This window comes from Rhyacophila brunnea, unplaced genomic scaffold (assembly GCF_057557595.1).
Source record: "Rhyacophila brunnea isolate RB1 unplaced genomic scaffold, BYU_Rbru_1.0 scaffold_15, whole genome shotgun sequence".
Lineage (NCBI taxonomy): Eukaryota > Metazoa > Arthropoda > Insecta > Trichoptera > Rhyacophilidae > Rhyacophila > Rhyacophila brunnea.
The window spans coordinates 12,238,207-12,251,262 of NW_028232806.1; the positions used below are offsets into that span (position 1 = coordinate 12,238,207).

General features: G+C 32.8%; 1 protein-coding gene across 3 annotated transcripts in view; it reads right to left on the minus strand.

The window, feature by feature from the left end:
- Positions 1-341: 341 nt before the first annotated feature.
- The window catches only part of gem (transcription factor CP2 like gemini), a 126,526-nt gene continuing 113,811 nt past the window's right edge, over positions 342-13,056 (minus strand). For all 3 annotated transcript variants that reach the window (XM_085942938.1, XM_085942940.1, XM_085942939.1), the window contains 7 exons: positions 8,331-8,416; positions 7,875-7,935; positions 7,622-7,706; positions 6,509-6,630; positions 5,992-6,066; positions 2,672-2,792; positions 342-1,928 (listed from right to left, as the gene is read on the minus strand). In XM_085942938.1, coding sequence (XP_085799064.1) covers positions 1,767-1,928; positions 2,672-2,792; positions 5,992-6,066; positions 6,509-6,630; positions 7,622-7,706; positions 7,875-7,935; positions 8,331-8,416 — 712 coding nt within the window. In that variant the 3' untranslated portion in view covers positions 342-1,766. The remainder of the gene's footprint in view (positions 1,929-2,671; positions 2,793-5,991; positions 6,067-6,508; positions 6,631-7,621; positions 7,707-7,874; positions 7,936-8,330; positions 8,417-13,056) is intronic.

Genomic DNA, 13,056 nt, shown 5'->3' on the forward strand with positions numbered 1-13,056 from the left:
CAGTTAAATGCATAAATGAATAATATTTAGCTACCTTGGTTTTAATTACATACAGTACAATAATATTCATTATCATTAACAATTTATTTTTAATGACCTAAAGAACCTAAGAAAATACATAATATTTCTTGTATTATTAATATAATTATAAGAATATTTCTTCAAAAATATTTTTTAACACTTTAAGCTCAATTTGTCTTTTAACTAAACAACACTATGTATCTGAATAGTTATTATAATTTTTATTTACCTAAAACAACAAGCACCATTTAAGTAAATTACACATAACAAAATATACAGTGAATAAGTTTTAATTAATTTTTACTAATTCTATTCTTTTTAAAATGGTACTATTATCAAGTACGTGCAAAAAATGAATAATAATAACATTTTTACTCATATCTTTATATCACTTTTTATACATTGTTAAGGCAAAGTTAAACTTTTTCTAGTGTACTAAAAATAGATAATCTTTTTCAGAATTCGATTAATGAGGTTTTTATCGACATCACATTTTGGAGTTTAATTTGTAGAAAAGATATAAAATTTGACTTATTTTTAATCCTACCTAAAACCTCCTCAAAGTGGCGTGGATTAATATCTTTCCCCGTTTACACTTTAATTAACAGGAAGGTTTTACTGGTAGGTAAAACAAGTTCCAATTAGACAAACGTTACTCAATCTTTGTCTGCTTTGACATATAGACCAGTAGACCTATTTTTAATAGAATTTTTACAAAGTTGTGTGTCATTTGTATTTCCATCTTTTGGCATTGGTCAATGTAAAATAAAATTGACGAAGTGATCTTGCACTGTCAATAAAAACAAATTAATAAAACACAAAGCATTGGACACACAATGCAAAATCAATTGTATTTGCACGAGTCCTTAATATACTGTCTGAATATTATCCGCCGAATAATCGAATATGTTCCCAGAACTAGGTAACGAATATGTCGAAAACTTGCGAGAAATATTTGGTAAGATCTGTGACTGTGAGATTAATCAACATCTTTATAATCATTGGCTTCATAAATTCTTTGATGGGCTAGGCATTATCAGATTTAATTAAGCCCGACATCTGCGATGGCTTGGTGACCTAACACGTAAACACCGATAAAACGATTCACATTTAGTGGACCAGAAAGGACACGGAGTGTAAAGACCATGGCCTCGGCAGTTCGATGGTATCCAGAAAGATTCATGAGTGCTGTGAGAGGGCAAAATTCAGAGTAGAATGAAGAAGTCTGCATTAGTTGGCCATTGTCAACTCTAGGCTGTAGTGTCACAAAAGAAGGATGTCATTGTTCATTGTAGTAAAGCGATTATTATAAACATTAATAACGTTTGTTTGGAATACGTTAGACTTCATTAAGTGGCCTGAATTCACTATATCAAGTTTAGCTGCAATCAAATACACTTAGAGCTAAGAATGTTCTTTTATTCCACTCGGTGTTGCACCTAGTACTATAATTGTAATACAGTTGTGCAACACTGTTTTCACCCTCATTTCAATTTTGAAGCATACAGTAAACATATATATATATACCGTTTCACCCAGTCTAATACAATGTGCTGCACTTCATTCAATGCAAACCTAGCAATGGGCAGATTACTAATATATGTAAACATACCTTTTCTACGATTCCATATTCACACTTCATGTCAGTATTTAGTCTTAGGTCAATGCTACATTTGTGATTATTGACATATAACATTGAATCATTCAAATATACATGAGTATATAATGACAGTCTTCAGATGCTTTTAAGCAGGCTTCATGAGCACTCCTCCATCGACCGGTTCCAGTCTGAAGAGGGAGTCATTCTTGAAGTTGTGAATGACTTCATCGGTGAGGTGGACACGGATCCCGTTGGGGCCGGCCACGAATACTGTCGTAATGTCGCACATCGTTCCGTTTATGCCGTCCTGTTGAAGGAATGATTTCAAGTTATTTTTTGCATTAAATTTTGTAAGTGCATAAATATTGCCATCACACAGATCGTTTGGCAACAATATACATCATAGATGGGTTCATTAATTTGGTGTCTAAGGCATACAATAATACCTCCATTTGACAATGTTTTAAAAGGTGTAACCATATTGCATATACCTAATGCTAAATGAGAAAAATGACCGATTGAATCAACCTCTGTCACTGAATTAAACTTCACACAAAAACATAAGAGTTTCCACACAAAATTATCCGAAATATAATTTTCTTTTGGCTCTTCTGAAAAATAATGATTTTAGACCATCTCTGTTTTCTTTTCACATGCAATTGTCATACACAGTAGAAATCAATATTGAATCTTTTCTTCCAATTGTTTCTGGCCCTGATTGGCCCATAGATATGGCAAGAGTTTTTCATAAACAAAGATTGAAAGATTTTTCTTTCAATACACATTGAAGCAAAGAAAAAATGAAAACCTATAAACAAATAATAGTGGAAGGAGCTACTACGGAACAACTTCAATCAGCAGTGCTGATCTAGGCTGATGTTACTGACACATGAATATAACAAACAAATCATTCAGACCTTCATGCCACTTTTATGGTTGTGTAACTAATGTTCTCATAGAAGTAGGGCAAGTATTAGTAAGAGGATTCTGTGACTTGAATATGCTTAAAGATAAACCTATATAAATATGATATACTTAGATATATTTTACCTGAAGAAGCGGTAAGAGTTTCCTCTTGAGTTCAGCAGCATGGCAGGATCTCAGGTAGAGAGCGCTGTAGGGTTTTTCCCCTGCTCTCCGGGCATATAGGGTCAGTCGTGCTGGTGTTCGTCTGTTAAATACAAATGCATTTTTAGAAAATGAGAAAGTCAAAAGACCTAAAAAACATGAACCATTATACAAAATGTGGTTAGTTTTCAAACTTGCTACAATAGTAGTCATATTTGTGTATATGTAGATAGTTAACCCGGCACCTGCCTCAAAAATCGTATGACGCACCATAACTACGCATGAATTTCATTATCGTCTTTGTTCTATACTAAAAAAAGCAATAAAAAATATGTCACAGCTCCAGTCGAGAACCCAAAACCATTAAAATAATTTCGACACACTAAAAAACCGTAATAAATCAGTTATAATATCAGAAACACTCGAACAAACGAATGCTATCCAAATTTGAAAGAACTCACCGTAAGACGCCATTTTGTAGCCAATAGTTAGAGCTCTGCGCGGTGTGTACTATTTCGACACTTGTGCATTACGTTCCCACGAATTGAAGTGTTACTAATTTTCAAGTGCATATCGATAAATCACATATTAATGTCTTCGGGTTGAGTCGTAAACAAATATAAAGGGGACCCTTTTAATATATTTAAACTACACAAACACTTAACTTATTGAATATTATTGATAAATTAACACGAACTCAGATATTAAAAAAAAAACAAATACAATAATAAACCTATTTTAAAATTCTTTTGACGTGTGATATATTTTAAAGCAAGGTGACAGACATAACGCAACATCACACGTTGGGCACATATAGCGAGAGAGTTTTGTTTTTTTCGGATTTTTTTTAGAATTCCCGCATACGAAACATCTCCTTCTAGGCTTATCGGTATTTTGTGTCGGTAAAATGTATTCTGGCAAATGTCCCGTTGCACTTTTGGGCAATAATCGTACGGGATTATCGCTAGTTGACGCTGTCGGCTTGGGCAGGGGTGCATTTGAAATTCTCACACAATATTTGTTCACTAATTGTTTTATTACACAGAGTTGAAAATCGCCCAATGTTTTTTTGTCACATTTAATAAATTTATATAAATAAAAAGCATTTAATAAATATAAGTCGATCATGTGGAATGCGACCTTTTTATACCACTTGATCGACTTTCTCATACACGACAAGTTGCTAAGCATCATGTCGGACTTATCTACCGTACCCATATTTTTGTTATAATCTATAACACATTTTGGTTTTTCGATGTTTTCGCCAGTTCTATAGTTCACTTTTCCCGTTGGTCCAAATGATGCATCGTGGAGGGTGGATAGCATGTGAACATCCCTCCTATCGTGCCATTTCAGAGCCAAAAGTGGACTATTGTACTTAGACTCGGTATCTCCCTTTTTCAGTTTGCTGAACTCTGGCATATCTTTACGATTTTTTCTCACTGTACCGCAAGCATTCGTTTTGTGAGAGTGAAGGTATTTAAAAAGCGCCGGACTCGAATACCAGTTATCACACCATAAGGTGTGACCTTTCCCGATGTAGTCTTTCATTAGCGTTGTCACTACCGCACCGGAAATACCGAGATTTTCATTGTCTTGTATGTCAGTCCCTTCCCCACAATAAATTATAAAGTCAATAATATATCCTGTCATTACGTCACACATCACAAACATTTTTATTCCAAATCGATGTCTTTTGGAAGGAATGAATTGTTTAAAAATTAATCTACCCTTAAACACGATTATGCTCTCATCTATGCAAAGATTCTGATACGGTATCATCGTTTCCCTAAAAATTGTTCTTGTGTGTTCTAACAGTAATCTAATTTTAGCTAGTCTATCATTTGAGGCGGTCACACTAGGATCAGAAAAATGAAGCATTTGTAAAATAAGTTGGTATCGATTTCTAGCCATTATTTTCCCAAAAATGTCTGCATGCAGGTAAGGATCGGTACTCCAATGTTCCTCTATCGACGTGTGCTTATTTCGAGTCATCAGCATTGATACGGCAAAAAATGTATACAACTCCGGCACTGACGTGTCTGTCCAATTGTGTGATCGCGATTTCGGTCCAAGGTCTCCCGCACTGTACGAATGGTTAAAAAATGTATTCGTTTGGTTCACTATTTCCGACATTATATTTTTATTCAAAAAATGTTCAAAGAAAAGACATTCGGGAGAGGATTCGTTCAAGTCGTTCGATGTCACGCCAGATCGACAATCATTGAATTCGTGAACTATTGGAATATACGGGCCAGTTCTCCACGACCGCAAAAATTCAATTGGCTCGTCAGAGTCCGTATCGTCGACGTCATGATCAGTCTCATGCTGTTCCAATTCCTCTTCCGACATATCATAATCTGAGTCCAATTCCTCATTAGTACGCACATTTTCTTCCTCCATATTTACGCACTATAAAACTATGAAATGTTTTTAAAATGTTTAACTACAGTATTAGGGAACGCCAAATCACAGAAACCATTAAACTCACACACAATAGTTATTGATATCAGTATTAATTTTCACATTCACTAAAATGGGACACGGTAGACAGTACAAAAAGTATTTTAAAAATCGCGGTAAAATAAAATCATACGTTCAATAGTTAATCATGCCAGTTTTAATGTGATAAGTACACCAGACAGCAAAAAAAGTATTTATCAACGATTGCGGTAAATATTCAACTTGTATGCGATAAATACAATCCCGCGCAATGGCCCGCTCGGTTGAAAGTCTGTCGTATACTGCGCAGTCGCGGCGCGCAGTTCAAACTGATTTCTGTCGACCGGCAAAACTTGGCCGTACGAATTGGTTCGAAACTTTGGTGATTATTTTATATTTAGAACCAATGCTTTTAAAATATGTCATAGGTGGCAGGAGAAGGACAAATCAGGCCAAATTTACGTGAAAAAATCAGTCCCGTATGATAAATATGGACGCGGTGACATCGATTTATACACATGCGCATTGCGAATTTGGCCGATTTGTACAAGGTGTGTGACATCGGCGCCGGCCGGGTTAAATAAAATATTTACAATCTGTGTAAAATTAGATACTTACGAACTAGTATGATTTATTCAATATTAAGACGTCCATTGTGGAGTAGAGGGTATTGCGATTATTGTTTATTTCATAGTTCACAAATTGAAACCCCTTAGATTGGTCTAAGTTACATTGTTTTTTCAATCAACGTGAACTTTGAATCTGGCGAATGGAACCGACCAATTGTTTAGCGGATAAATAGCAAAAGTGAAAAATTTTTTACAAATTATAATAATTAAGATAGCTGATAAATTACTTACTCTGAATGTAGCGCATAATACAATCTGATGCCATCGGCCAAATTGCAAATTTGAGTTAAATCATCCCTTGAAAGTCTGAAAAAAATACAATTCACAACTTCAGTAAATTAAATAATATATATTATGTAAAAGATATGTTATCATTTGTATTCTACCTACAATGTCAACGATGTTCCATGAAACTATTGAATAATATTTATTAAATAACTCATTCATATATCCTTGTTTATTGTTTTAACTTTTTGTTTGTAAAATAAAATAAATTGAATTGCGCAAATAGGAAAGAATTTGTTGGAATAGTATAACTATTACTAGGTGCATTATTATATTATTACATACTTATTATAGCCATATAATATTTACTCTTAACAACATACACAATTATTTTATTTTGTCTATGGGCATCAGTCCTACCAACTGAATAAAGTTACCTGTCATTACAATTCTCACAGCAAACAAGCTGTTTTTACTTTTACTGTTCATCATAATATTCTAGAATATATAACAGAAAGTATACCTCATTAAATCAGCTCCAGAAAAATTGGCAAAAGTGGAGATATGTTCTGCGAATCTATTTCTGGAAAGCCAGGCTTTGGTTTCTGCTGCCGTGGAACTCTCAGTTAGACAGCCAAGCTGAACCTGAAAATAATATAAAATTTTATATAATAAAACAATTTTTTAATTCCATGTCCTATTCCATATCTTATATTACTAACACTGGAAATTCTTTTAGCGACGACCGACCTCTGTACCCATCTTCTCTCTCAGTTATTCCTGAGATTTTAAATGATAAGTCTATAATGACATAATATATTATTAATATGGCTGTTTGCAAATGGAAAAAGGAGATAAGTCCAAATTCACTGCTTTTAGTAGACTCAAAAAATTATTAAATTTTGGACAACTTTGTATAATATGGACGGAATGTTTCTGTGTGAAATTTACTAATACAGCAGTAGGTACATTTGGAATACTCAACACATTATTCAATTTTTCAGATTTATCTCTCTTTCTTTTGCATATTATGATAGTTTCCATGTAGTTTCATTTATAATTTAGAGCCGAGCCACACCGGGCGACTCTGGTCTCGAGACCAGTCGCGCGACTGGTCTCGAGACCAGTCGCGCGACTGGTCTCCTCGTGCGATTTACTCGGGCGACTTGCCGGCGACCAGAGAGGCAGCCAATAATAAAAATAATAATGAATGTACACGCAAGTATGCAAAAAAATACGTTCTCTACGCAGCGTGGCTGCCAGCGACTTGCAGGCGACCAAGGCAGTCAATAAATAATAAAAATGAATGTACATACCTACGCAAGTATGCAAAAAATAATAAATATAATGGCGTGGCTGCCCGTGACTAATCGCCCGGTGTGGCAGCACTCAATACATAGCTATATGTTTTCATACATCGCTACCGGTCGCCCGACCAAAGAGACCGCGAGACCAGACCGAGCGCAAGAACGAGATTTTACTGATCGCCCGACTTTATTGCTTGCGCGACTACTGGGCGACCAGGTGTGGCATGGTCCATATAACTACATGCATCGGTCTGGTCTCGGCGACTGGTCTCGAGACCAGAGTCGCCCGGTGTGGCTCGGCACTTAGTGGGATATAAAATATTCCATACCTCGCAATGATCAAGAGGGCTATCAGGCGAAATTGGTAAACCAGCTCTGCAAACCAATTCTTCGTCACAGTCAAGCGATGATCCACTGAAAAAAATAACAGCAAAAATTAGTATATTGTAAAAAATTAAATTTATTTAAAAACTCTCAGTACCCACAATAGAGAACAAAATTATTTTTTACTGACTTTAAAAAGAGAGACATAAACAACTTTAAATTGACTTAATAAGATAATAAGTGATATTGGAAACTAACTGTGAGTTCACTCTGGACAAGGTTTGTTGAAGTTTCACTTCATTGAGCTGTGTTGGTAGAACTGAAAAAAAAACCAAATACAATAAAATATTAATAATAATAATATAACAAATATAACTAGAGGGTCTGTACATACTGTATGTATTTTTATTTTGTGAGGTTATTACATAAAATTGATTTTTAACACACATTAATCTGAGAATATTTTTTATGACTAATTTTCGTGTGTTTACAAATAAGTGTAAATAGGTATAAAATATATCCAGTTACCTGTAAAAATGTATTTTATGTATGTGATACCTAATGGTCTTGTAAATCAGATTTTTTTAAACCTTTTAGAACTGCGACCCAGATCCGGGTAATAGTTTTGGTTTTGCGATTCAAGAAAAGATTAATAAAACAACACACAGAGACAACAATTGAATAAATAATTAAAAAATATATATATACACCTACCGAGTTGGTGCAGTCCATGTTCTACGCGTGGTGGAGAAGCAGAAGAGGGAGCTGAAGGTCTTGCAGGAGCACCTCCTGATCCGCCACTGTACAAAGAAATAAAAAAATATTCCTACATAAGTAATAAGCTATAGTGTGACTTAACTGCAAAAACAACTTCATTGATTTTCCTCATTCTCAGTCCTGAATGGAAAGAAGGTAAGAAATAATAATAAATTGCTATGTTGCTTTTTTCACATAAAATTCATATTATAAGCTAAGGATTACTATCAATGACAGAATTTATAATCCCAAGATTAGAGGAGATATTATTTTGCAAAAAATCAATTTTTAATATTTTCATATAATAAACTGATGTTACTATAGAATCATATCTAGGCTGGAACATTATTTTGATTATTTTTTAGTTTCAAAATGAGAAAATTACTATTGGTTGGTTCTGCAATAACATAATAAGTATGTGTCCAATTTTACGAAAAAGTATTTTCACACACGCATTTCTTTGTAATATACTATAAAGATAAAATGAGCTTTGTGTTTGTAGTAAAAAAACATGTCCCTTAAAAAAACAATATAATATCCATTGTAATAATTGTGTCAGTAAATTCGGTACTGTGATGGCAAACGGTTATTACTGCTGTTTACACAATTTTACAGGAGAGCAAAAACAAAGTTTCAAAATCAGTCTGACAAGTTAGTTTATAAGATATTTTAAAGTATTTGATAAGAAAATAAGCGGAATTAGCATCCCATATAATCATTTATATTATAAAGTTTTATTGTTATCTTCTTTTTGCCATATCAACTTTTTTGGTCAAATGCAGATATTTTTTAACATTTCTTTGTAACCAATAAAGTTGCAGCTCTAATATTTTGTCACATCAAAGAATGTACAATTTGGAACACATTGTGGAAGAAGATTTGCTAGGAACATAATATTATATAGAAGATATTATCCAAAGCATTGTTTGCAGTTGGTAGATTGTACAAATAAAAAAAGATGACGTAGGCAACAAAATACATAGGAATTATAGCAGAAACAAGACGATATTATGTCTAATAATATTACGAACTTTCTTCTGAGATAAAACATAGTTGTCCTCCTGATTCTATGCGACGCAGGCATCATTCGTGGCCTCTTCTGCCTGGGACATCTCACGGCACATGACATTTGGTAACACATTTTTAGGTACCAGAAATTAATATAACATATCTTTAATTGTCTTTCTTGTAAATATGCAATTTATTTTATGTATCCGCCGTCTTATAATAATAATCAAATTTCACTTCAATTTATACAACTCTCTGTACAGTCATTTTCAATATAATATATTAAATCCATTCACGGTATTGTGTATTTCGAAAAGATATTCAATATAAATCTTTTTCGAAATGTTTATCTCCTGTCATTTCACAAGTCTCATTATTCGAATCTTCAGAATCATTTCGTTATGTCCATCGAAATACCTTTCTATGCCTCGTAGTTGCTTTGCGCAACACTTCATGCTAGATATGATTTGGACTGCAATTTTTGCTACCTCTATTATATCACTAGAACCAGCGAGTATATTATGGAGATATGCAATTATTTAATGCTTCTTTTAATAACATAGACGAAATACCGGAAATATTTTTAATATTGATTAAAATAAAATATTCTTCAAATATGTCTTCGTTCTAGTAGTCAATAAACTAAAGCCGAATCTTCTGTCAACTGTTCTTAACTGTATTGCAGTGATTTCAAATATAGATATCTTGTTGTATATTGTAGATACATTATTGATACACGGCAATAATTAAAAAAACAAACGTATATATTATTATGTTTTTCCCGACTGATTAGCGCATATTTTAAATCCAGTTAGGGATAGAATGCTAAGAAAAGATTTCTTGTTGCATATTTTAGATACATGATTTTAATTTTTTTTTATTATTCACTTTCACACACTTTCATAATATTGTTAAACTTTTAACTTCTGTTTGGATTTAACTGTAAATATAATTAATGTTTAAAATTGGACTATTGATAATAAATAAATAAATTTGTGTATTGCTTGTTTGACGTAAAAATAGAATAGATAGTCAGTAGATATTTTTAGAGCCAATAAAACACAAAAATGGTCAATAACCATTCGCTATCGCTATAAAAGTGAACGCATGAACATATTATACATACAATGCAAGGGTGTCTAAACTCTAAAGAAACCTTTTTACGAAGGTTGATTAGGAGGAAAACTACGAATTCTATTTTGCATCTGGAAAAAATCATGTTTCAGGATGTACCTTTTCGATTCCGATCAGATTTTTTTTCTTTTTCTTTTAAATAGTTGCAGTAAATCCAGGCATTTACTAAAAAAACTTATATTTTAAATTAGTCGTTTACGTATTGGTGCATATAGAATTACTTATGCGTGGAAATAAAATTACTTCAAATGTCGTCATATACAAGAAAATAGTAATACTTAAGTAGTTTGTTCAAATGTTTAAAAATGTAACCCAAAACGAATGATACCTCTGTGACACCTATGTTATTAAATATGCATACAATCACGTTAGATAGATTGTAGATACATTACGAGGAAAAGAATTGTTTAGCAGTAAAGTATTTACAGCGGATTTGCGTTCAGCTTGGAATCGGCTTGAGTTGGCTTCCTCCGGTATAATCCGGAAACCGGCGGCGCCTCAAGATAAACAGATGCGCGAACAACAGGGCCCTAACCTCAATAATAATGTCATATTAATACTATTTATTTGTAGCCGGATAAACCCAAAATTGGAGATTTCCAGTTACGGCTGGTCAATACTAGACGGATTTAGAGATACGTAAGGTCCTGGCAATGAATAATAGAGTGATCGAATTAAAGAGACAGGAATCAAATTGGAAAATTTCATGGATCGGAATCAATTCGTAAATTTAAGAAATACTTAAATTAATTTAGAAGCATTTGATATTAAAATATTATTGTGGTGGTGTAATTTATACTACCACATAAGAAGAAGGGAGTCTTTAAAATAAGATAAATTAGTTAATTAATGTAAGTACATTAATTATTGATAAAACCTTAACTTTATATGGAGGGTTGGCAACAAGTTGCTGGCAAGCTCATTAAATTTCGATTAAACAAATTTTGATAATTATCGTGAAATTTAATGAGGTTGCCAGTGTGGACACGGCATAATGCCGGGTCCACACTGGTAACATGTCGCGCGACAACCTCGTTAAATTTTACGAGAAGTATGTTAATTATCGTAAAATTTAACGAGGTTGTCGCGCGACATGTTGCCAGTGTGGACCCGGAATAAGATTCTTCAAGCAACTCAGAATACTATCTATATTGTTCGCAATTAGCCAGAATGGGTAGCTCCACATGTGATTTTTATCGATATAATTGTGCAATTGGAAAAAATATATATGCAACAAGTTGGCAATTTATTGTTTTTATTATGAATTTATTTATTGGCTAAAATAGCGACAAATGACTTAATGACTTATACTTAAATACCTATATAATAATATTGCTAATATCTAGGTAAAACGTCATCCGAAAGTAGTGCATACTTTGTTGTTACACATTTGTTTTATTTATAAATCTTTAATGATTGTAAATGACAGCGATGCAAATCGTTTATATTGATTTTGATTAAAAATTTCCGAACATAGTTGAAGAATCATCATCAAGAACCGTACAATAACAAACAATTAAACTGTCAAACTAATGAATGAAATGGAATCACATGTTTTGTTGAAGCAGAGGCGCCATTTTATACAGCGATGTACAACCATTCTACAGCCGTATTATGACAAATTTAATTATGGTTAATTATAACATTCTTAAGAAGTTTGCTGAAGTGATACATAAAACGACAGCTGTGTCAATCAAATATGAAAAAATATATTTTGAAAGGCGTAAATTCTACTAGGTATATTGTATAGTATTTTGTTAAATTTTCGAAGTTTCCAGTGGTTTGTAAGAAGTCATGTGAAATGAAATATCAAACGTTTGGGTATAAAATATCTAAGAAACGAAAACAGCTTTTTATATGTATAGTAGGTGTGGTTCGAGATAATATTCAACTATCTATCTATGCAACTATTTTTTTTGATTCACATATAATTTTGATTGCTGAGACATTAATCTAATCTGACCGGACTATTTTACATTGTGCGGAGTAATTTTTGAAGATTTACAGATATGCCGATTCACTTCTTAGTCTACAACGACGTAATCATCAGCGCCAAGCCGTGGCTAGAATGGTTTTTAGAGGAGTTTGAAAGAATCGTATTTGATAATCTGACAAATCCGATGAAACACGCGTACAAATGTTTGTAGTTTTAGTATTCTAAAGAGACTTATTAAAAATGAGTAGGTATAATACAAACTAAGCTTTAATTGTAAATCTAACGAGATATAAAAACGTGATAAGATAAACTGTGTTATATATCTATCGATAAGTTATATAAATAATATCGACCTATTATTTTTAAATTTATTGGCAACCAATCTAGACTTTCTTGACGAAAATAAGCGTATACGTAATAAGAAAATAAATAAGTTTATTTAATATTGATATATTCTGTTTTTTTTTTAATTTTATTTTATAGTGTGAAATGTCAATTCTTGGTGGAAATACATTGTATGTCTAGACTTTCCTGACGAAAATAAGGGTATACGTAATAAGAAAATAAATATATACCAATTAAGTTTATTTAATATTGATATTTTCT